This window comes from Carcharodon carcharias, chromosome 1 (genome assembly GCF_017639515.1).
Source record: "Carcharodon carcharias isolate sCarCar2 chromosome 1, sCarCar2.pri, whole genome shotgun sequence".
Classification (NCBI taxonomy): domain Eukaryota; kingdom Metazoa; phylum Chordata; class Chondrichthyes; order Lamniformes; family Lamnidae; genus Carcharodon; species Carcharodon carcharias.
In genome coordinates, this window is record NC_054467.1 from 152,341,058 (window position 1) to 152,367,527 (window position 26,470).

A 26,470-nucleotide genomic window follows, 5' to 3' on the forward strand; every position below is an offset into this window, starting at 1 on the left:
AAAAGCATCTGTTTCCATACTGTGCAATTCAGACCCCAATGGTCTGAACCCCATGCTAAAGTTGCTCCCTGCGGCACTCACCTTGTGGTATAACCTATTGTTTTCCCATTCTAATAACTTCTCGATCGATCTTCGTGTCTGGAAGACAAATGAGGTAGAATTTTACTCTTGACTGGCTTCTGAAAAACGTTGCAGTGCAGCTGCTTGTGTGAATGGAAGAGGCAGAGAGGTGTGGGGACAGTGACTGAATACAGGGTGGTCCTATGCCACAGGCTGTGTTCTGCCAAAGCACCTTTAGTGTTAAACAGTAACTAAAAATGGTACTCATTCCCCGTGTGCCCCCCACCCCTACTTTCAAACCAACAACCTTTTAAAAGGTTTTTAGTTATGACAAAAGAGAAAGTTATTACTATTATAAAGTAATTAATTTTAATATCATGTTGGTTAATAAAAAGCCATCCAAATTATGCACGCAACAAATATTAAATGCAGATGTGTACAAGCAAATAGTAAGATGTATACAAGAAACTTACCGTCAAAATCTACATAACTAGAATATTAAGGAGGGCTTGCACAATTGATATATTTGTTATAGTAACTCTTATATCACAAACCAAATCAACGGCTCGGCTCAACATGAAATTAATGTTATATCTTTATTAAAAGATCATATTGCACTACTTCTGAAATGTATCAACTTGAGCAAAATAATGAGGTTTAAGATTTAAAAAAGGATTGCTTTATCACAATTTGTATCTATTAGTGATTCAACTTCTGGCTCCAGTTATTACCCATAAATTGTAAAGAATGGTCAGTAATTAGATTTAATCCAAATACATAAAATTGAGAACTATATCCTTACTTGAAGTTTAGCAGAATATACTGTTTATTTCTGAGCTTAAATTCTGTTTTCCCCAATACAGTAAAATAAAACCATCAGATAGTGAAATGTATTTTACTATTTGCTTATAGCCTTATTTCTTAAAACACAGTCCTTTATTTCATGTTCCTTCATCTAGTTTAAATTGTGCAAAGTAAAAAGAATGGTTTACTATGCAACTTCTTCAGGGATGCCCATGACTGGAAGCTAGTTCATGTTTTGTTTGAATCAAAGATAGAACATGTAACGCTGACGATATTGATTCTAATAGAGCAAGAGGGACAAAAGAATCCCTACTGATTACCCCTTTCATATCACTAACATATCTATATATCAACAGGAATTGGACTAAGATAGCAGAGAAAACTTGTCCTTTTTAAAAAGGAAGGGGGAAGGGTAAATAAGTGATGAAGCCAGGTGTCAAAATAAGATTCTAAAGCTGCAGGTGCAGAAAAGCCATTAAACATTGCCCTGCAGTTCAACTGCATCACTGATGCAGCTGCTGCTCACAAACCCAAGTACATCACTGTTAAAAGGATGTCAGAAAACAAAGTAAAAACAGGTACAAGATACACAATTGTCCTTTCCTGTTCTAACTTACAACTCAAGCTTCACAGTGTTAATTAAGAAAAGTTATAACTATCAAGGTATATAACCGGGTAACAGATATTCCCACGGAAATTTGCAAGGAATAATTTTCCTTTAAAGGCTGACGTTAGTCAACCCAGAAATGCTGAGCACAGCCTTATTGGTGTGCTAACCATTCTTGTTCATTTAAGTGAGGCAAGAGTCAAACCTGTAGCATCTAAGCCAGAAAAGTAAATAATTTTGCCAATTGCATTTTAAAATATCTTATCTGTAAAGCTACATTTTTGAGATGAAATTCTAACCAACACAAAAGTTGCTACTGATGTAATAAGTCACTTGTTTTAAAGAATATTACCAGTTTGATTTCACAACTGGAACCTGAAAAAATATAATATATTGATAACTAACATTTCTACTGAGTGCAGTGAAATGTCTTGTAAACAGCCAAAATGCTTAATAGTAGAAAGTTTTCTATAAACAATCGGTAAATACACAAAATATTACAATCAGATAATACATTTAAATAAACAACTGAACATAACAAGGTGCCTAAGTATCACTATTATTTTCATAAGTTTTTTTAAACTGAATTCATTACTCAGAATTGTGGAAAATCAAAATCTTAAAACAGGCGATGTTCCAGTTTAATATGAATTCAAAAAAGAAAAAAAAACTAATGTAATAAAATCCCTTTTTTTGTGACTATAGTCTAGGTACATACACAGATTACTGGGATCTTTACTTGGCAAGTCAATCACATTTTAAAAATTAGAACAGCAGATATTTTTTAAAAAACAAAAATACCCTTGGGGGAGGTTTAACTCCCTACTTAACGATTACATCAGCCATCCAGATGTAGACTTTTTCTTTACTAATACTACTGGCATTTATTGCTGGATATCTGTCAGCTACACAAACATAATATAGAAGCAACAGGATAGAAGTTATACTTTTGGATGAAAAAAGTTTGATAGATATATTTAAAATCTAAACTTTGCTAATGCTGCCCAATCTTATTTTGTGAACACCATAATAGCATCTATACATCCTCAGTCTGACCTCCTTTGCATGTAAACAATGCAGCAGTTTATCGTTACACTTTTTAATTTTAGTTGCTAGTCAATCTGAAATAAAAAGAAAATAAGTTTGTGGAGTGTAATTAACATTCAGTTCAGTCATTTTGGCCCTTGTCTAGCCTCAAAGCTTTGTTAAAATTTGCTATTCTGAAGGCTTGAGGGAAATCGATTTGATTCTAATGGTACCATGAAAAGAACATGATCTAACTGCTTTCAGCCCTCCGTAAATCTGTACTTGGTCTTTATCACAATGCTACCCCAATTTAAAAAGCACTGAATGTCTCGTCAATGACTTTGTGAAACAGACAAGGAGCGGACATAAAAATTCCAATAGTTGTTTAAGCAGCAAAGTTCATTTGCATCACAGCGAATTTGAAAAGGCCTGACCTCTCAAACCGCCTCTCAGGTCTATGAAGTTGTAGCCTTGACAAGCTTGCATTGACAGAGCTCATTGACTCTGAAAGGCTACTTTATCAATGGAAAAAGACGGACTACGTTCTTCTACTTCAAACTGGCATCTGCCTGCCCACCCGCTGCTGATCCGAAGGTGACACTAATACAAAACTACAGATTTTACTCCCCAATATCCCTTTAGCATCGACATTAAGTACAGGATATACTTCATTTCTGTTTTTTTTCAATGCTGGCTGGCTGCATTCTACAGGAGTTGTACTTCTTAACAAAGCAAGTACCAATGGAACTACTGGGTGCAATCACATTATAGGCTGGAACAAAAACTCTGAACACAAGCCGAAAAACTGCTTAGCCTCAATACCAGAAGCTGCACAAATTTCAATGTCAGGCTTTAAATAAAGGAAATTTTTCAAATTTCCTAAGGTTCTGTTTCTTGCAAACTTACCAACACAACATTCTATCAAACTAAAGCTTCAACTAAGATAAAACACTGGGAGATTAATGATCAGAGTATAATCTGCCAAAAAATTTGATCTGTCTCTTTACTATCAGCAAATCGGAAATAGTGATGCATTTCTGCACTTTCAAATAGTACCTAAAATATTCCTGAAGTGTAGACACATCACTGAATCTAAATTTTCCTTGTAATTTTATGCTCTTTCTTCCCCTTCGAAAAGCATTGGTTTATTTGCAAACATTGGTAGCCCTCTGATATTTTTCCCAGGTTGTCAGCAAAGCGCAATCTTATTCCACCAGATCACAATATGTCCACAATTTTAAAAGAGGTCACTAGATACCGAGCAGGCATAGAGGTGGATTGTAGTGGCCTTACTATTTGTATGACTGACATCAGATAACTCAGCAGAGAGGATGAATGTGGGACTTACTTATCTGTAAGCAGCAGCTACGCATTGGGAATTTTCAGTGAGATATCAAGGAAGATCACTTAACCCCATTTAAGTTACTTTAGCAGAGTTTGAAGTACAACATTACCCCTAACATGGATGTTTTCCAAGAGAGAAACACTTTACAAATTGCACAAATATTCTGTTATTACTTGGCAGTCAGACAGCTCCAGTGGTGATACCAAGAGGGCTGGAGAGGAACCTAGAGTGGGAGGGGAAGGATCCAGTCATCATGGGCCACATAGGTTCCAACAACATAGGTCAGACTAAGAAAGAGGTTCTGCTGAGGGAGCAGGAGCAGCTAGGGACTAAATTAAAAAAGTAGAACCACAAAGGTAATAATTGGCTAAGCTAAATAAGATCAGAGAGTTAAATGCATGGCTCAAAGATTGATTTGGGAGAAATGGGTTTCAACTCATGGCACACTGGCACCGGTACTAGGGTCAAGAGACAGCTGTACTGTTGAGGTGGTCTTCACCTGAATTGCATTGAGACCAGTGTCTTGGCAAACTGTAAAACTAGGGCTGTAGAGAGTGCTTTAAACTAAATAGTGAGAGGGAGGGTTCACATGAGGGGAGATTTGGAAAGTTGAACAGAAAGGACAAGACAATAGTGCAGGGTAGCAATACGGGTAATAATAACCAGATTGTGACAGGAAGGGGCAGACGGTACAAAAATAAGAGTGCACCAGCAATTAAGATCAAGAGTAGGGAAAATTGGTAAAAAGACAGAATTAAAGGCTCTTTAGCTGAACGCACACAGCATTCATAACAAGATGGATGGATTGCCAGCACAAACAGAAATAAATGAGAATGATTTAATCATCATTAGATATGGTTGCAAAGTGGCCACAGCTGGGAACCTAAATATTCAAGGATATTTGACATTTCGGAAGGATAAGGAGGAAAAGGTGGTGGGGTAGCTCTTTTAATCAAGGATGAGATCAGTAATCATGAGAATTGATCTTGGCTCAAAGGATCAAAATGTGGAATCAGTTTAGGCGGAGGTAAGAAATAGTAAAGAGGCGGGAGTGCTTTATAGGGTCTCTGACAGTGGCTACATTGTCGGACAGAGTACAAAATAAGAAATAATAGGGGCTTGTAAGAAAGGTACAGCAACAATTGTAGGTGATTTTAATCTTCATATAGGTTGGACAAATCAAGTTGGCAAACATAACCTGGAGAGTGAGTTCATAGCATGTACTTAGGACAGTTTCTTAAAACAAATGGTTCTAGAACCAACCATGGAACAGGCTAGTTTAGACCTGATAATGTGTAATGAGACCGGATTAATAAATAATTTCATTATAAAGGATCCTCTAGGTAAGAGTAATCATAACATGATAGAATTTCACATTCCGTTTGATGGTGCGAAACTGAGTCTGAAACTAGTGTCTTAAACTTTAATAAAGGCAATTACAAAGATATGAAGATAGAATTGACTACAGTGGAATTGGAAAGTAAGTTTAAAGGGAAGATGGTAGAGATGCAGTGGCAAACACTTAAGGAGATATTTCATAACTCTCAACAAAAACATATTCCATTGACAAAATATGAAAAAGATGCACCATCTATGGCTAACTAAGAAATTTAGGATGGTATTAAATTAAAAGATGTACAATGCTGCAAAGATTAGTGGTAGGCCAGAAGATTAGAAAAAGTTTAGAACCTAGCAAAGGGTGACTAAAAAATAATAAGGGGGAAACTGGAGTATGAGAAAATTAGCAAATATAAAAATATACAATAAAAGCTACATGTATATAAAAAGGAAAAGGGTAGCTAAAATGAGCTTTGGTCCCTTAGAATGTGAGACAGGAGAATTAATAGTGGGAAACAAAGAAAAGGCAAAAGACTTTGAACAAGCATTTTGTATCTGTCCTCACAGTAGAAGACACAAAACATCTCAAATAGTAGAAAAGCGGGGCAAAAGGGGTAGAGGAACTTAAAACAAATCATGATCACTAGAGAAGTAGTACTAGGAAAAATAATAGGACTAAAGGCTGACAAGTCCATGGACTTGATGGCCTACACCCTGGAGTCTTAAAAGAAATGCCATTTCAACACACCACCCTGCTCTCATGCCCACATGTCCATCCTTGGCCTGCTGCAATGTTCCAGTGAAGCTCAACGCAAACTAGAGGAACAGCACCTCATCTTCCAATTAGGCACTTTACAGCCTTCCGGACTTAACATTGAGTTCCACAACTTCAGATCATGAACTCTCTTCTCCATCCCCACCCCCTTTTTCCAATAATTTATAATTTTTAAAATATATTTTTCTTTTCCCACCTATTTCCATTATTTTTAAATTTATTTCCACCCATTGTTTTATCTCCACCTTTTAGCCTATTTCGAGCTCTTCCCCCCACCCCACCCCCACAGGGGCTATCTATCACTTGCCTGTCCTGCTTTCTACCTTTAATGTCACCATTAGCACATTCCTTAGCTAATATCACCACCATCAACACCCCTTTGTCCTTTTGTCTATGGCATCTTTGGCAATCTCTTCATTGCCTCCACCTATCACTGACCCTCTATCGAGCTTTACCTGTCCCACCCCCCTCAACCAGCTTATAATTCACCTCATTTCTATTTTTCCTTAGTTCTGATGAAGAGTCATACGGACTCGAAACATTAACTGCATTCCTTCCACAGATGCTGTCAGACCTGCTGAGTTTTTCCAGCTATTTTTGTTTTTGTTTCAGATTTCCAGCATCCACGGTATTTTACTCTCTTAAAAGAAATTGCTGCAGAGATAGTGAAAGTATTGGTTGCAATCTTCCAAAATTCCCTAGATTCTGGAAAATTTCCAGCGGATTGGAAAGCCACAAATGCATCACATCAAGAAAGGAGGGAGACAGAAAGCAGGGAATTATCAGCCAGTCGAACATTTGTCATTAGAAAAATGCTGGAATCCATTATTAAGAAGATAGGAACAGGCATTTAGAAAATCATAATACAATCAGGCAGAGTCAGCATGGTTTTGCAAAAGGGAAATCATGATTGACAAATTTATTAGAGTTCTTTGAGGATTTAACAAGCAGGGTTGATAAAGGAAAACCAGTAGATATAATGCATTTGAATTTCCAAAATGCATTTGGTTAAATGCCACATCAAATATTACTACACAAAATAAGAGCTCATGGTGTTGGCGGTGATATATTAGAATGGTTAGAGGACTGGATAATTAACAGGGAACAGAGCGTCGAGATAAATGGATCATTTTCAGGCTGACAAACTGTAAATAGGAATGCCACAGAGATCAGTGCTGTGGCCTCAACTATTTACCATCTACATTAATAACTTGAATAAAGGAAATGACTATATTGTACCTAAGTTTGCTGATGATAGGTAGGAAAGCAAGTTGTGAAAAGGATACAAACAGTCTGCAAAAGGATATAGATACGTGAATGGACAAAAAATTAGTAGATGGATTATAGTGTGGGGAAATGAGAGGTTTTCCACTTTGGCAAGTTGACTAGAAAAGCAAAATATTACTTAACGGAGAGAGACTGCAGAATACAATAGGATGGAGGGATCTAGATGTCCTTGTACATGAATCACAAAACGTTAGTGTGCAGATACAGCAAGTACTTAAGAAGGCAAATGGAATTTTCGCATTTATTGCAAGAGAAATGGAGTATAAAAGTAGGGAGGTCTTGCCGCAACCATACAGGGCATTACTGACACCTCACCTGGAGTACAGTGTGCAGTTTTGGTCTTCTTACTTAAGCAGATATATACAATAAACTCTGTTATCCAGCACACTACCAAACAGAATTCTCTACTAACTGCAAATTCTGATCTTCCCCTAATATAAATCATCACTATAATAACTTGAAGCAATTATGAAGTTATCCAGAACCTGTATTTTATACTTTATGTTTTAATGTACTGTTGAAGATTAGAAGCAAAAAGAATACTGTTCTTTACTTCCTGAATACTTGCATATTAGTTCATGCTACAAGTATTGTGCTGTACTCTGTTGGTGAATGGAATTCTCTGCTAACCAGAATTCTTGCTTAACCGGCACACCCCATTTCCCATGCATTCCGGATTGCAAAGATTTTACTGTACTTGCATTGGAAGCAGTTCAGAGAAGGTTCACCGGGTCGATTTGTGGGATAAGGAGTTTGTCTTATGAGGAAAGGTTGAGCAGATTGGGCTTATACTAATTTAAAGTTTAGAAGAATGAGTGATGATCTTATTGAGGCGGCTTGACAGGGTAGATGCTGAGTGGATGGAAATCTAGAACTAGGGGACAATTTAAAAATGAGGGGCTTCCTATTTAAGTTGGAGATGAGGAGGAATTTCTGAGGAGGGTCATTAGTCTTTGGAATTTTCTGCCAGAGAGCAGTGGAGGCTGGGCCATTGAATATATTCAAGGTTGAGTTAGACAAATTGTTGATGGACAAAGGAGTCAAGGGTCATGGGGTTTGGGAGGAGAATGAAGCTAAGATCAGCCATGATCTTACTGGTGGGCAGGCCAAGTGCCTATTTCAGCTCTTATTTCATATGATCTCATGATCTTATGAAATTTAAACTGTGAAGTGGTATATTTTAGTGGAAAGAATGAGGAAAGGCAATATGAAATTAAGGATACAATTTTAAAAGGGGCACAAGAGCCTCTGCTCTCTAGGTATATGTGTATATACATATACATGTATATGTGCACAAATCATTCAAGGTGGTAGGGCTGGTTGAGAAAGCGCTTAATAATGCATACAGGATCCTGGGCTAAATAGACACAGAGTATAAAAGCAAGAAGGTTCTATGGTAAACCTTTATAAAACACTGATTTGGCCTCAACTGGAGTATTGTGTTCAATTTTTGGCACTACACTTTAAGAAAGGTGTGAAAGCATTGGAGAAAGTTCCGGGAACGAGAGACTTCAGTTACGTGAATGGATTGGCAAAGCCGGGGTTATTCTCCTTAGAGAAGGTTAAGAGGAGATTTGATAGAGATATTCAAAATCATGAGGGAAGGCTCTAGACAGAGTAGATAGGAAGAAACTGTTCCCAATAGCTTAAGGGTCAAGAACCATGGGACACCATTTTAAGATGATTGGCAAAAGGACCAGAGGCAATATGAGTAAAAAGCTATTTACACAGCAAGTGGTTGGATCTGGAATGCACTGTCCAAGAGTGTAGTGGAGACAGTTTCAATCATGGCTTTCAACAGGGAATTAGATAATTATCTATAGAGAAAAAATTTGCAGGGCTATGGTGAAAGGATGAGGGAGTAGAACTAGCAGAGTTGCTCTTGCAGAAATCCAGCACAGGCACAACAGACCAAATGACCTTTTATGTTGTAACCATTCTATGGTTATGATTCTATATGTTTAAAAATATCACAAGGCTATCACAGTACATTGTCCCCATTTCAATCTAGGTGACATTAATGGGAAGAAAGTCATCTCTCATTGCCAGCTATGAAGGTCATTTGGGAAGTAAGTTTGGGAACAGATTTGAACAATTGGACATAACTCAAGAATCTCACTCAGTGACCGTAGAGATGGCTGCTGTAGGAAAGAAAGTGAGAAAAAAAATGTTATTCTGACATTTTACAGATAACTTTACTTGGTCAAATGTGATTTGAATGCATTCTACCTCAAATTTGGACAGGTAATTTTATAGCTTTACATTTTAGTGAGGAGTCAATGTTTGACTGTGCATATTCAGTGCATGCTGTGGAAAATGTTATGACAATTTAAACAGTTGGAAAGTCATCCAAAAATGAGCACTCAAATTGAAATTTTCTAGTGGATGCAACTCCTTGTCCAGAAACCAAAGTCAGAAAATGACCAGTTAGGTAACCCCAAAAAGGAAAATAATATTCAGTTTCCTAACACTGATATCAATCACCTTAATAGTGCTTCTTTCCCCTCTATATTTTTATGATTGATTTCGCAATTAAATCTAATGTATTGTAATACTGCCACCATCTAACTTTAGAGCTCTGTTAAATTTATAAACATTAAGTTTATTTGCATGTTTTATGAAGTCACTAGACAATTTTGAATGCACAATGCTTGGGGAATGAGTACGCAAATATTTTTAGCATGGCTGTGTCTGCGCTACATTATATCCAAGTCTGTAGGATGCAACTATGATCAAAGTTTATATTGCATTTAAAGTTTTGACATTTCATACTTTAAGTGATTTAGTTATTAACTAAAAGGCAATCAATTTAATCTGAGAAAATATAATTGTAGTTCGAGATAGTGACACATGCCAGTGCAACAATTAGTGCTAATGATTTAATTCTAAATTGAATGCCAAAAAATAAATGCTTACTGATACGAAACAAAGTCAATTCTCAGTTTGCTCAACTGTTTAGTTTTCAGTCTTTACAAACTTAAAGAATTTGAGCCTGCACCTGAAAGCACTAAAAACAAAGCAGATAATGTGGTTAAGCTGCTCTGCATGTCCACTGAGAAATTCAGTGAACTAAAAGGCATCTCAGTCTCCAATAATGCATCTTCTTTACAACTTGACAGGTGACAAAAAGCACTTGCACGTGCAGCCTAATTAATCACTACACTTGAAGTCTCAGTGATTTACAGTGAGAAGCAGGTGAAAAGTACAAAACAAAATAGGAAACACTTGATTTTTCAAGTCAATGGAGGGAAATGTCACTAAATCACAGCCAAAATAAATGCCGTACTGAATTTAAAAGAAAATCTCTGGACTCTAAAATAACAAAGCTATGAGAGTTTAGTAATACAATAGACAATTAAATCACACTATTCCTCTAAAATAGTAAAACTTTGAAAGGCAAATTTAATACTACTGTGATTTAGACAGCCTGAATGATATTGTTTTGTGAAGTATCCCATTATATTATTTTGTAAAGTGCTTTAAATGTGGGTGGCCTCAACTATAATTGTCACTTCTATTTTTCTTCCTAAAGAATAAAAAAACTACAAAACACAAATCCCCAATTTTTGCTCTCACATTAGTCACCAGGATGCTTAACAGCAGTGCCTAAACTATTAATTAAAAATAAAAAGGTACAAGCTTCTGTTAAAATGTCTATATTCCACTCAGTTGCACATTTAATCCATTACAATCACATTTCCTCACTGTTCATGATCATAATCTCCAAATTTTACAATAAATAGTTTTAATCAGTTGTGTGTCTAATTTGTATATACAAGTATAACTCTATGGTATATTATTAGTGCTAACAATTTTTTCTAATCCCTATACAGCACAATAAATTTTGTAAATCTTGTAAAGATGCATTTATGGTTTTCAGAATAAATGTTCGTCAGTTTTTTTCCTTTCATGGGATGAGACAGGGCCAGCATTTATTGCCCATCCCTAATTGCCCTCCAGAAGATGGTGGCGAGCTGCCTTCTTGAACAGCTGTAATCCATGTGGTGTAGCTGCACCCACATTGCTGTTCGGAAGGGAGTTCCATGATTTTGATCCAGCTACAGTGAAGGAACAGCAATATAGTTTCAAGATCGTGTGTGGACTGGAGGGGAGCCTGCAGGTGGTTATGCTTCAATGCATCTGCTGCTCTTGCCCTTCTAGATAGTAGAGGTTTGGAAGGTGCTGTCAAGGGAGTATTGGTGAGTTGATGCAGTGCTTCTCATATATAGTACACACTACTGGCACTGGACAACTGTGACGGAGGAAGTGAAAGTTTAGGTTGTGGATGGGGTGCCGATCAAGTGGGCTGATTTGTCCTGGATGGTATCAAGCTTGAGTGTTGTTGGAGCTGCACTCATCCAGGCAAATAGAGGGTATTCCATCACACTCCTGACTTATGCCTTGTAGATGGTGAAAAGACTTTGGGGAGTCAGGAGGTGAGTTACTAACCTCAGAATTTCCAGTCTCTGATCTGCTCTTGTAGCCATGTATTTATACGGCTGGTCCAGTTTAGTTTCTGGTCAATGGTAACCCCTCAGGATATTGATAGTGGGGAATTCAGTGATTGTAATACCACTGAATGTCAAGAGGAGATGATTATATTCTCTGAATAAGGGTCATACAGACTTGAAAGGTTAACTCTGTTTCTCTCTCCACAGACCTGCTGAGCTTTTCCAGCATTTTCTGTTTTTATTTCAGCTTTCCAGCATCCGCAGTACTTTGCTTTTATTTGATTATATTCTCTTTTGTTGGCGGTGCCTATTGCCTGACGCTTAAGTGACATTCATGCCACATATCAGCCTAAGTTTGAATGCTGTCCAGATCTTGCTGCATATGTACACTTATCTCAACATCTGAGGAATTGTAAATTGCACAGAACATGATGCAATCATCAGCGAAAGCAAATATCTTTATCTTCATCATAGTTTACCCTCCATTGCAATGTGAAAGCTATTAAAACAAATCTGTCCAAGTGAATGCTAAGTTGATACTCTAACATGTTGGGCTGCAGAATGGATGGGCACATATTCATATCCGTAATTCCCCAACTAGTGAAGTTTTAAAGTTTTAGTTACACCTGCAGGAGGAATATTTCACTGTAAGGATGTGAAGGTGACAGTGATAAAGGTGAATAATAGTGGACAAGTCACAAACTTTCTGGAATCTAATTAAAAAGCAGCAATGGTTGGTCACCTGAACTGAGGAATGGTACTTGGTGAGGAAAATGAGAAGAAAACCAAGCTCCTTCCTCAAAAAATGTTATATTTGCTAGTTGCTGTGTTATCCAAAATTATTCATTATTCATATCATCATGCATTAAGAAACCATTTTAAAAAGGAACTGACTGGCATTTCAGCCCAAATAAGCATTTTGTACATTTTACAAAATAAAAAAGTGGACGAGTATCATGCCATGATTGCGCAGCACTGTCCACATCATAAATTCACTATCTTAGTCATAGTCTCAAAAAGAAAAAGAAAATAGACATTGAAATAGTCCCTTAAGTTCATGTGAAGTCATATATTTGAGTAGCATATTCTTGACATTACATTTAACTGCTTCATATGTGCCTGGGAGGAGTGACTGATGTGAGCAATGATTGCCATTTTTGTTTAAGTGTTCCATTAACAAAAGCAACAACCGTCTCTTCCACCTCCCCTCAAGATGATATATAGTGGGTGGTTTGGATTGGTATTGGCATTACTTAAAGCTTATCAATGAATGCAAAATTCACCAAAGCAGTTGAAGGGTCTCCTGCATTCCATAAAATTGTGTTTTTATTTCATATTTACAGCATCCACAATATTTTGCTTTCATGAAAGTTCCCCTATAAGTTCAGCATTACTATTCGTGTTCATGGTAAAACTGGAAAATTAATTTTAAAATAATTTAACTACCTTTTGCCCAGTATGAAACCAGCATATTTTTCAAATCTAGCTATGCATTAAGAAACAGCTAATTATATAGCATTTTCTATTTTAAGAACAATAAAAACAAGTAATTCTAGAACTGAAAGGAATATACTGAGAATAGATGACAAAGCAATAAAAAGAGGTTGGGTATGTATCCAGAACAGTACAAGTCCACATACTAAAACTTTACTGGGCATAGATTAAATCACATTTGGGATACCATACTCAATTCTGCTCCCATCACAAAAATCACCTAGGAGTGGAGCAACAAGAATGATACCAAATGTAATCGGAATGAGCACTTTGCTGGGAAAAACCTAGTTATTAAAAAAAAATGTATTTAAAAAGAAGTTAAGTTTGGAGGGATTCTATTGGGATCCTGCCAATCCACCTCACAGTCAGTGAAAAAAGCCTCATTCTCAGCTGTTACAACGATTGGCTTCAAGTTCTTTCCGTGTTTTCAAACCGCGAGGAGGGTTTTAAAAGCATTGAAAGAAATTTAAGCTGCTTCCCTCTACCAAGTTTTTTCAGAACATTGAATAGTCAGACAGGGCCCAGAGACTTTGAGATTGGGGATTTTAGTGGCCAGCAGCAGGAAGAGAGGGAAGCAATGTTGAGCAAGACATTGATTTTGCCAGCTTTGAGACAGATGTCACTATGAACAATAGCACCACATATCAAAGACGGTTGAGAGGTAGTGGAGGCAACTGTACACCAGTACTGCCCACCTTGGAGACAAAGTTCATAGGATTCAATTAGAGGGATTATAGGATTCAATTTTGACAGGAAAGCTACATAAAGCAGTGTGGTGGAAATGGTGTGACAGAAAGGAAAAACAACTTAGGACAGTACACTACACACAGGGCTTAGCTAGTCTGACATAATCACAGCAGCATTATATATTAGTTAAAAGTATTTAGATATTAACTATTCTATGAGTTATGAAGAGCTGTAGTAAAGAAACAGCTTCCTCTAGTTATCAAAACATTTACTGGCATTGAAACAAAGTAATTTATAATGGTACAACTTCACATTGCATAATGAATGTTAGGCTACTAGCCAACATACATCAATTACCATACCAACATAATTAAAACATTTCAGCCACTGTTTATTGCATTATATTGGGATTGTTCTCAATCTTCTATACGGCAGGATATGAACTGAATCAAATGTGTAAATAATCAAATGCCATTCTCATGTTGGCTAGCTTGTTCAAACGTTAATTGACAGCTAAATAAAATTGGCCATTAATTAAGTCAACACATCCTGACAAGAATGTTATATTTTACTTAAAGGGAGCATTCAGAACTTCGAAAACATGTACAGGCTGGTGAATTGAATTCCCTTGCCAAGGGTATAGTTATCTGGTTGAAAGACTGATTACACACATTTGACAATCACATTAAAAACAAGAAATGTTCCCTTTATTGTCATCCAGAGTTTCACTAAAATTATAATCACAAGTGCGTTTGTATTCAAAGAATCAGCATACAAGAATAATAAATACTTATATAGAGCTTTTAATATAATAAAACATACTGCCTCCTCACAGGTGCATTATAAAACAAAATATGACACCAAGCCATATAAGGAACTCTTGGTCAGTCGACAAAAATCTTGGTCAGAGGTTTTAATGAATGTCTTAAAGGAAGAAAACAAAGAGGAGAGGCAGAGAGGTGTAGAGAGGGAATTCCAGGGCTTAGTGTCGAGGCAATTGAAGGCAGAAATACCAGTGGTGGAGCGATTAAAACTGGGGATGATCAAGAGGCCAGAATTATACAAACACAGACATCTTGAATGATTGGGGAGACTACAGAGAAAGGTAGGGGGGAAGCCATTCAGAGATTTGAAAGCAAAGATGAGAACTTTAAAATCAAAGCATTGCTTAACCAGGTGCCATGTAGGTCAGTGACCACTGGCGTGTTATTGGTGAGAGTTAAGACATGGGCAGCAGAATTTTGGACAATCTCAAGTTTATGGAGGGTAAAATGTGGGAAACTAGCCGAGAGTGTGCAGGAATAGTCATGTCTAGAGATAACAAAGGCATGAATGAGGGTTTCAGCAGCAGCAGAGCTGAGAAAGGGGCAATGTCAGGCGATGTTGCCTAAGCGTAATAGGCAGTCTTAACGATGGCTCAAATACACGGTTGGTAGCTCATCCTGGGGTCAAATATGATACTAAGTTTGCAAACAGGCTGGTTTATTCTCAGACTGTTGTCAGGTAGAAAAAATGAGTTAATAGCTAGGAAATGAAGCTTGGAGTGTGAAATGAAAACAATGGCTTTAGTCTTCGCAGTGTTTAATTGGAGGAAATTTCTGCTCATCCAGTATGATGTCAAATAAGCAGTTTGATAATTTAGCAACAATGGAGGAGTTGAGAGAGATGGTGATGAGATAGAACTGGGTGTCGTCAGCACACATGTGGAAACTAACTGTTGTTAGGAACAATGTATAGCTTTAAGTTTAATTTCTATTTTGTATTTGAGTGTTAAGAAATGTGAAGCCTGGTTTTAGTTTCATTTGGAGGTTTTTGTGAGCTGGATGCCAGGATGTCTGGGGCCCTGCTTATATACATGCATTTTTAATGAGATTTTACAACTCTTAAGGTGAACAGATGGATAGTTTAGTGAAGTTTAAAAAAAAATAGAAAAAACTGTGCAGTTGTCTAACGACAGAGGGCCAGAGACAGGGAAACACGGGTCAGTTAATGTGTGTATACCAGACAGTGCAGGCAGAAGGTCTAATCTTGTTAATAAGAAATCCTGTGAGCCTGCTGGGGAACTGACTTTAGGGAACTCCCGTGTTTGCTCTGAAGTTCAAGTAATAGCGAGATAAGATTGCGGTTTTTAGATGTCTCAGGGAGAGGTACCAGCTGAAGAAAAGCATCTAGTGAATCCACCAGAAGAAAGCTGTTTGAAACTGAGCTAACCCAAGCAAGAAACCTTGTTGTTGAGACAGTGGTAAATCTTCACTAGGGTTGTGTGTCCGTAAGGGTTGCTGGGATAAAAGGAACAGTGAGAGTTTGAATCATTTTCTGGTGTCTGTATTGAAATCTTTCCGACCTTTTTGTCTGGTGTAATATAGTTCACTTTTCCTTGTTCAATAAACATTTTATTCTTTGTGTTAACAGTATACTGACAGACTATTGTGAATGTGTTCAGTAACTGACCTCCACGGACTCTTTAAAAAAACAAAGATAGGATCTACCAAACCAGGTTTCACTCTGGAATCTGACCTGGCCAGTATTATCAGCTGGGATCACAAAACTGCTTTTGGATAATGTCATTGAGGAGCAGCAAGTAAATGAGAAATAAGAGGTGGCTAAGGACAAATCCTGGGGGAACACTAGTGTTAATGGTGCGAGAGTGGGGAGAGCAGCCACTGCAATGACACTATAGGATGAGCCTGGGCAAGAGCAGTTCCACACAGCTGGATGACAGTGGAGAGGCACTAGAAGAGTGTGTGTGGTTAACTAAGTCAAAAGCTGCAGACAGGCTGAGGAGGAGGGGGAAAAGTTCACCATTGTCACAGCAGATGTCATTCGTGCCTTTCACAAGAGCTGTTTTGGTGCTGTGGCAGTGGCAGAAACCTGACTAGAGAGATTCAAACATTGAGTTCCAGGAAAAACAGGCACAGATTTGGGAAATGACAACATGTTGAAAGACTCAAGAGGAGCAAAGCGGTCGGAGATGGGGCAGTAGACGACAAAGATGGTGGGGTCAAAGCCTGTTTTTTTGAGAGGAATGATGATGGCAGATTTAGAGGAAAGAGGGGTAACACCTGAAGAGAGCAAGAACTATTAGCAACATTGGCTAACTTGGGGCTCAGGAGGGGCTTAGCAGTTTAGTGGAAATATAGTCATGGAAGCAGGAGGTGGATTTCATGGACAAGATGAGCTCAGAGAGGGCACACGCAGAGGCAGCTGATTAGATGGCCTTGATCTTTGTGACAAAGATGTCCATGAGTTCCTCACACATATTGTTAGAAGTGAGGGTGGAGAAGATAGGGGAAAGAGATTAAAGACAGTCTGTAGTAGAGAAAAGGAGTCAGAGTTATCTCCACATCCCAGGGTAATCCTGTTTCAGCAGATGAGAGCAAGACCCAGCAGCACTTTATGTGGTTCAGCCAGATCTGGTATTGGATAACTAAACCAGTTGTCTGTAATATCCTTTCATGTCTGCATCCCTTGGGCTTAAGAGAGTGGAGATGAGAGCCACTCATGCGCGTGAGAGCAAATAATCGATTACCAGGGGACAAGGGTATCATAGCTGGAGGTGAGGGTGTGGTTAAGCAAATCAGTAGCTGCAGAAATGTTGAGGCAAATGAAAGTCCAAAGGCTAAATAGCTGAAATTTTGCAAGTGCAGCTATAAGTGAAATGGGGGATTTTTTTTTTCAATGGGTATACACAGAAGGAATAGGATTGGGTGTGGAAGGGGGCTGTGGAAGGGGATGGAGTATGATTCAAGGAAATGTCAGAGAAGGCCTTATTCATGATTGATACGATGGTATTAGCGAGGTCAAGGGCATGACTATGAATACGAATCGAGGAGTTTAGAACAATTGAGAGATTAGGGAGATGCAACATGAAGAGTTGAGATGGGGGTTGTAATCACCAAGGATGAGAAATTATTTGGTGCAGAAGCTGAGGGAGGGAAGCAGTGAAGATATCTTGGTGAGAGCATTTTTTAAAAATCAAACCTGAGAGGGGGTAGGGAATGATAATTTTGAATGAGGGGTGGAACAAGGTGAGATGCTCAAAGGAGGATAAAGTGCCAGAGGAATAGGAGATCAGGTCAAGGTGATATTTGGTGATAAGCACCAAACCACTACCACAATGTCTTGACAGGGCAAACAGTGGAAGATAGAGCCTGGTGGGTATTGGGGTGGGGAGCGTTCATTTAGGGAAAAGGTGTCAGCACCCCTCAGTCAAGTTCCAGTCCAGGCCATGATGTTGATGCAATCATCCACAATAAATTCATGGATGCAAGGGCCTTATTCTCAAGTGAATGGGCATTCTGGAGTGAACTGCATAGAGAGGCTGTGAGAGCAGAGGCCACAGATTCATTTGTGGGAAGGCAATTGGCAAGATTCGCCCCCAGTGTTGGGTGGGTAGGTCGATGAGAGAGTAGAATGGGCAACTTGTTGCTCCTCATAATGAGCTGGCACCAATTGTTTCAATCAGCTCTTTGGAAGATTCTAAAAGAGGTAGAGAGGGAAGCTGTAGCTTATCTAACAGGGTCAAGCCTGGGAGGGTGGCAAGAGAGTAAGAAGGTTGAGGAGCACTGAAGGCAGCGTAGGGAATTAGGAGGGCAGAACATTTGAGACTGGAGAAGTGAAAGGAGGCATGACCACAGAAGAGTGGGGTCTTTGGAAGGATAAAACTAAAAGTGAAAAAAAAGAGCAAAAGTGGAAATAGTGTGACGGGCTTGGATCTGGAGCAGTAGTCAAATGTAATAAGGGAAAGCTCAAGTTGCAGAGACAAGGTTACATAAAAATTCTGATACATAAATGCTAGGCAGTAAAGAAGAAATAGGAATTGGTAGATAACACGAATGAGTCAATCAACAAGGTAAGAGGTCCCGTAGTGGGATAGTGATAATGTAGGTAGGGTGGAATGTCAACAAATACTATTATGAATTCAGAAGGATATTCTACTTTCTGAATAAGTTTCCCCCTCCTTTTATGTTTCACTCACATAGTTCACAGAGGTTTATCTGAGGAGAAACTATTTACAATGGAATACTACATTCTTAGAGCATCTGACATGCTAAGTCTGGTAAAGGCCTGACAGATCCAAAGTTTATTACAGGCTCTGTCTCCTGCCCTAAAATAGGAATCTATAATCTTTCATTCCTGGGTACTGATCTACAGCACATAAAATTATATATACAACATTAAAAGGAGTTGCTTATACTGGAATGCTTCCTCACGGCACAGACTTTTCTTGCAATTCATGCTATTCTGAAATTCCCAAGTACTTGAATAAAAATCAATAAATGATTAGTTGTCACATTATTTTCCAAAGGGCTGTTTCAAAACATTTTTCTCTTTAAGTCACACTTTAGTCAAGCACACTTTCCACGATTAAATATCCATTTTTTACTGTTAATGTTACACATTCAGTACCCAAAATCACAGAACCAATAGTATTCCAGTAGGGAAAGGGTGGATTGTCTATGCCCTAAACTACTCAGCCCTTGAAAATGAGAGAGAATTAAGTTAATTTCATTTTTTAAAATAAATAAACACCAATATATCTCCTAGTTCTAAAATTGAGTTGTGTGTGCAAGTTTTGCATCCTCAAACTCCTATCCCAACCCCCCCATCAGAAAAAAAATCAAAATTATTCAAGTTGAACTAGGCTTACAAGGCAAGTTGTTTTCTGAAAAAAAGAACTGGAAATTGTTTGAACCCTGATGGCTTTATTTGCATATTTGTTTGGGAACCTGTATAGCTCAGGAAGACAGGGTAGTGTTAAAGAATTTTTGGAGGGATTGATGATTAAATATTTTGCAAGTATCCAGTCAACCAGACAGGAATTTTGCAGTGGCTCATGTTCTGCACCCCAGCTTAGTTTTTAAAAAATTTGTTCATGATATGTGGGCGTCCCATCCCTAATTGCCCTTGAGAAGGTGGTGGTGAGCCACCATCTTGAACTGCTGCAGTCCATGTCAGATAAGGAGCTCCAGGATTTTGACTCAAGACTTGTAAATCAAAACTCTGTCCAAATCAGTCTCGAATATATTTAATGACCCAGCCTCCACTGCTGTCTGGGAAAGAGAATTCCAAAGACAAACCACCCTCTGAGAAAAGAGATTCCTCTTCATCACCGTCTTTAATGGGAGACCCCTTATTTTTAAATGGTGCCCCCTGGTTCTAGATTCCCCCACAAGAGGAAACATCCTCTCAGCATCTACCCTGTCAAGCCCCCTCAGAATCTTATGTTTCATTAAGTTCACCACTCATTCCTCTAAACTCCCAAGAGTTTAGGCCCAATCTGCTCAACCTTTCCTCATAAGGCAAACCATTCATCCAAGAGTCAATCTAGTGAACCTTCTCTGAACTGTTTCCAATATATGTATGTCACCCCTTAAATAGAGACCAAAACTGTACATAGTACTCTCGGTGCAGCCTTACTAATGTCCTGTACAGTTGAAACAAGATTTCCCTACTTTTATATTCCACCCTCCTTGCAATAAAGCACTACATTCTATTTGCCTTCCTTTATGATTCATATACAAGGACACCCAGATTCCTCTGTACTGTGGCATGCTGCAGTCTTTCCACATTTAAATAATATTTTACTTTTCTATTCTTCTTGCCAAAGTGGACAACCTCCCATTTTCCCACATTATACTCTTTGTCAAACCTTTTATGTGGCACCTTATCGAATGCTTTGGAGGACTTGCTGGTGAAGTTCCCTTGCACCTGCGACCCATGTCTTTCTAGGCCTTATAATGAAAGGAAAGTCATTGATGAAGCAGCTGAAGATCGCTGGGCCTAGAACATTGCCCTCTGGAACTCCTGCAATGCTGTCCTGGGGTTGAGCTGACATGCATCCAACAACCACAACCATCTTCCTTTGTGCTAATTATGACTCCAGCCATTGGAGAGCTTCAAAATCCACCCCCCCCAACCACTATCATATTCCCCCACCCTTCAAGCAAACTAAATATTTACAGTCTTATGAATTGGAGGACAGTCACAGAAAATATCAACCCATTAGAAGGCATAATCCTCACAATTGAAGCATTATACAGTATTTTTAAATGTAAAGTATGTTGGTTATGTAGCAGTGTCATTCATTCACAAAGCAATCTGCAGAATTTAGGAAAAAAGAATGAATGCAATGTTTGGAGCTTATGCCAATTTTCACATGGTCCTTACACAAAAGCTTTATTTACTGTCCTCACCTCCACATGTTAGTGGAGCAGAGGTTGAGATGCCAATCTCATAACACACAGGCTATTTTAAACTACTGAAACATTGCTGGGCACCTTGCCAGAAATATTCTTCGCGTCATCTCACACCCATATGATCAAGTCCAAAGATCATTTCTGGGAACAAACAAGTTTATTTTAACTAATAAACAGAGGTGAGTTTTAATCCCCAAAATCAGGTCAGTCGTTCTGGCATTAAAAATTTCAAACCCAATCCCAACCTGCCCACTTCCAGGCTTAATGGAGGCAGGAAAAAAAGCAGCAGCCAACCTGCTCCCAGGGAGTGGGTTGGTTATTTAAATATTTAAACCTGGTTTCCAGATTTAATCCTGGCCACTTGGGTTTCCCGGAGAACCCAGCAGCTGTGGGGAGTCGAAGACAGCTTTAAGGAGAAGGTATGTGCATCACCCTGCAGCCCCTAAGCTTATTTTCTGACCTTGGATAAAAACACAACCCCTCCCCCGTACAAAGACCTGCTCCCACTCTCCTGGAACTGAATTAGAACGTTCCCCCCAAATATCAGAGATCAGACACCCCCACGCTGCACCTCTCATCTACAAAACCCATCCATCAAGATTGGGCCAGAGATTTCCCAAAGATTTATCCCCAAATCACTAGCTTAGTCAAATATACCAATTAAACACTTGAAAGAAATTTAAGAACCAACTTTCTTTAAAAGTAATTTTTACACTTAAAATTTATCATAATTTTTGAATACTGGCTAATCTTATATATTTAATTGACACCAGTTTTAAAAAAAACTGACAACATTCAAGATGTTTTATAATTTGAATTAACTATACAATTGCAGGCCATGAATCTTAAGATATTCAGTTGCTGAGGTGTAGGACAGCAATTTTGTGTTGCACTGTCACTAAACTGTTGCTCAAAAGTAAAAATCAAAGCACTGGAGCCACTATTTATGCAAACTAATGTTTTTGTGCACCACAAGGATTCTGTATATGTATATTACTGCAGAGTTTCAAACTACAATCAATGTACATTTCATAACAAAACATTGCATATAAAACTTCTTTTAATTGCTTTCGTGGTGATTCCAAGGAGCATATCTTTTTATTTCTGTTGGATTGTTGTGTAGAACATTTTTTTTTCAGTTGGACTGTGGATTAGAATTACAATGGCTGCAGGTTAAAAGACATGTTCACTGGAACAGTATGAGAAATATATACAATGTTGCACTCCTGGAACAGAGTTTGCCATGAAAAACTGGATGGTACTGGAAAGGAGTCCTGGGCCAAGGGTGCTGCCTGACAACAGCATTTTAATTGGATCCTGACCAAGTGGCCAGGTTTTGTGTGAGGACAGTGCAGCTGAATAGCTCCTAGCCTGAAAGGAACAAGACCTAAAACCTCTTTCTCCTGTGTGTGTAAGATTGCAGTAATCATACAGTAATAGCTAGCTGTGTTTTTTTCTCCTCATATCTCTATAACCACTCTCTCTTTCTGAGGAAACCCCTGTAATAAGGAAAAGGGGAAAACCACTGTTAGAGACATTGAAAAGCAAATTCTCAACCAGTGAACTAATTACTGAAAGAGCACCTCGTGTCATCAACAAGAACTGAAAAGAATTTGGAAGACATTGATCAAAATCAACCCATCGAATCCTTTACTCTGGATTGGTGCCATTGAACTGTTTTATCCCACCCTTAAAATCCATCCATTGTGTGTCTTGTATGTACAGGGATTTAAGAAGGGGGTAGAGATTGAGTTATAGTGTTAGAAGTTAGCAGTTCCTATTTCTATCTTTTGCCATTGGTTAAAGACAATTTGTTCAATAAACAGTTATTTACTTATTAAGATTACAAACCTTTTCTGTTAACCTAAATTAAACAGTTAGGTAGAATTGGGGCAATCTGGCGGTTTGATTAATCTTTTCACATTTGTTGCGGCTCAGGGAGCAGTGGGGCTTGATATTGCAGCACACTATCCCCAGAGAGTTGTGACACGATGAACACTAACATTAGTTTAAAGGGTACTTGGATAAAGTTTTTCTGTTTTAAGAAATCCATATACCCTTTGCTTCAAAGCTCTAAAACTGAAAATGATATACATAAATTTAACAGAATATCCTCATAAATCAATTTCAACCTCTCATTTAAATTCTAGAGGTCATCCCTGGTTATATTCAACAGATTTCACCGAAAGCCAATCATTTCCAAAATTGATCAGATCTTAATTCCGTGATTGAAAACTGATTTATACAGTAAATGGAACTCAATTCTGAGTGTTGATATCTCTTTCTCGCTCTGCAGGTACCATGCCCAGAAAGGGCGTTGGTAACCATGGACTTCTGTGTTGGTCCATGGTTATGCTTGGCAAGGTACTGCAGTACGGCAAGGTTTGCTGCTGCCTTCTGCAGATGACTGACCAAGAAACTCTCCTGGTCTTACTGCCTGCCATAGCCATAATGGAAGGATTTACAGGTTGATAATCATCATGTTTGGCCATGTTACAAATGTACCTTCCATGGTCATCAAGTCCAAGGTTGGGACTCAAACCTGGAGCTTCTGGTTCAGAGGCAGGGACACTACCCACTGCACCACAAGACCACCCAACTGTTAATATATAAGTGTTCAATTACACTTCAAGAACAAAAGTATTTTGAAAAACTAATCCTGGTTTGGAACAGGATGAGAACAAGATCTTCATGATTACCAAAATACAGTTACAAATAATTTTGTCTTCCAAAAACACTAATCCCAATTTGAAATCAGTCCAGGCTAGTGGCATAAAAGCCTCTTTCTGCTTTCTGTAAGAGTTGTGTGAGAAATTAATTTAGATAGCCTCAAACCAGGTGGGCATGGGCCACACAACTATGCTCATATTGGCAATAAATAGCAGAGATTGACAATTTCATACAGGATAATTAACTATGAAAAAAATCGCAATGATGGAAGTGGAAGTGTTCTTTAAGTTTGGGATTGAGGCATATTTTTGGAATAGAGTACAGGGAGCGTTTCTCTGCATTTTATCATGCTATCCCTTGCCTGGGAGCACTTGATGCTGACTCGTGAGCATCAGTTCCATTCAATAGTTAACATTCTTCAGCACGACTGCAGCATAAAATTCAACATTTACCATGTGGGTTGAAGACATTTTAAAGGCTTCGAAAAACTTACTCTTTTACTGAGACAGATTACCGGCCACATGCTGCAGCCCAAAGTACAGCAACAACACAAGCAGCCACAGAGCAACCATCGCACATTGACAGGAAGATTCTTCTTTAAACAGCTGTTAACCCGGCTAATGCTGGCCTTGAATTCCTCTGGTGCAACCTATTAAAGCAAAACAGTTGAAAACATAATGGACTGATTCAAAAGTTTTCCAAGTGCTGCAAATGGTAGCAATTATTGCATTATATATGTTAGTTTTCAACCCTTTGGCACCTAGCAAGTTCAGCGAAATGATCATCTTCCTGAGTTAGGTAGTTTTGCAAGCTTTCAGCTTACATTCTGCAATGCTGAAATAGTTAGAGTAATGTGATTACTCAAATGGCAGAAGTACCTTTATTACTGTAAAATGAATCCTAAACTCTAACACCTAAAGTAAAACACTGATTAAATAAAAGCAAAAAACTGCAGATGCTGGAAATCCAAAACAAAAACAAAAATACCTGGAAAAACTCAGCAAGTCTGGCAGCATCTGTGGAGAGGAGCACAGTTAACGTTTCAAGTCCGAATGACCCTTCAAATGACCCTTAGTCCTGTTGAAGGGTCATTCAGACTCGAAACGTTAACTAATTAAATAAGTTAACGCAGCATTTTTGACTCACTCCAACATTTACTATTGCCGGCAGCTTAGAGAATTAGTTTATTCTAACCAACTATTAACCCTGTTACTACAAAAACCTGTGTTTATATATCACCTTCTGTGCAGAAAAAAAAAAATTCAAGGCACTTCATAGAAGTGTAACCAGACAAAAATAGCTGCCAAGCCTAGGAGGAGATATTAGGTGGTGGGTGGGGGGTGGGAAGAGGTGTTGGGGACAAAAATTAGGTCAAAGAAGTAGTTTTTAAAGAATATTTTCAAAAAGGAGGACAGTGGGGCATGGAGAGGAGAAATTTAAGAACAGGATTCCAGAGCATGTGCTGTAGATATGTAGCTGAAGACATAGCCACCAATGCTGGGGTAGATGCACAAGATGGCAGAGTTAAAGAAGTGCAAATTTTTTGGTGGATTGCAGGGAAACAGCAGCAACTTAAATTTATATAGCATTGTTAACTTGGTAAAACATTCCAAGACACTTCATGAGTGTTATCCGAAAATATGTGACACCAAGCTACATAAGGAAATTATGGTAGATGATCAAAGGCTTGGTCAAACAGATAGGTTTTACAGAGCACTTTAAAGGAGGAAAGCAAGATAGAGAGGTGAAGAGGTTTAGGGAATGAATTCTAGAGATTAGGGCCAAGGAATTGCCATCAATGATGGAGCTATTAAAATTAGGACTGCTCAAGAGGCCAGAATTGGGGGAGTGCAGATTATCTCAGAGGGATGTAAAGCTGGAGGAGATTACAGAGATAGGGAGAGGTGAGGCTATGAAGGGATTTGAAAAGGATGGGAATTTTAAAAACTGAAGCATCGTTTAAACAGAAACCAATGTAGATCAGTGAGCACAGGGTTGATAGATGAATGAAACTTAATGTGAGTGAGGAAAATGACAGTAGAGTTTTGGAGGACCTCAAGTTTATGGTGGGCAGAATGTGAGAGGTTGCCCAGCAGTGCGTTAGAACGTTAAGTCTGGAGTTAACAAACGCATGGATGAGGATTTCAGCAGCATATGGGCTGTGACAGGAGTGGAGTTGGGCAATGCTCATGAGGTAGAAATAAGAAGCCTTTGTGATGGTGCAGATATGTGGTCGAAAGCTCATCTCAGGGGGTTGTTTTGAGGTTCAAATATGACATCAAAGTTGCAAACAATCTAGTTCAGCTCCACATAGCTGTCAGGAAGAGGGATGGAGTCGGTGGTTAAATAAAGTTTGTGGCAGGGGCTGGAGACAATTGCTTTAGGCTTCTCAATTTTAGCTGGAGGAAATTTCTGCTCATTGTTACAAATACTATAGAGACCAATAACTTTTAAAAATAAATTTGAGCCCCCAGTTAATAGCTGAAAGGATGTCATGACAAGACTTCACATTTTAAGACTTTTACCGGGACAAGCAAACTAGAAGGGACATTAAATAAGCACTATTTGTATAGGCAACTCATACTTTAACCTGCCAAAAATAATTTTTCCCCATACTTTTAACAGAACCAGAAATCCCACTTCACAATTACAGCATCCCACAGGGCAGACATTCAATTCTCCCATATCCAATCTAAAGTGATTGTTAGCTGACAAGGAATTACTTCC

At 38.4% G+C, this 26,470-nt stretch overlaps 1 protein-coding gene across 1 annotated transcript in view; it reads right to left on the reverse strand.

Annotated features, from left to right (window-relative positions):
- The window catches only part of LOC121284874 (cysteine-rich hydrophobic domain-containing protein 2), an 87,132-nt gene that overhangs the window by 6,676 nt on the left and 53,986 nt on the right, over positions 1-26,470 (reverse strand). The window contains exons 3-4 of the mRNA XM_041200721.1: positions 24,237-24,392; positions 82-138 (exon numbers count right to left, since the gene is read on the reverse strand). Coding sequence (XP_041056655.1) covers positions 82-138; positions 24,237-24,392 — 213 coding nt within the window. The remainder of the gene's footprint in view (positions 1-81; positions 139-24,236; positions 24,393-26,470) is intronic.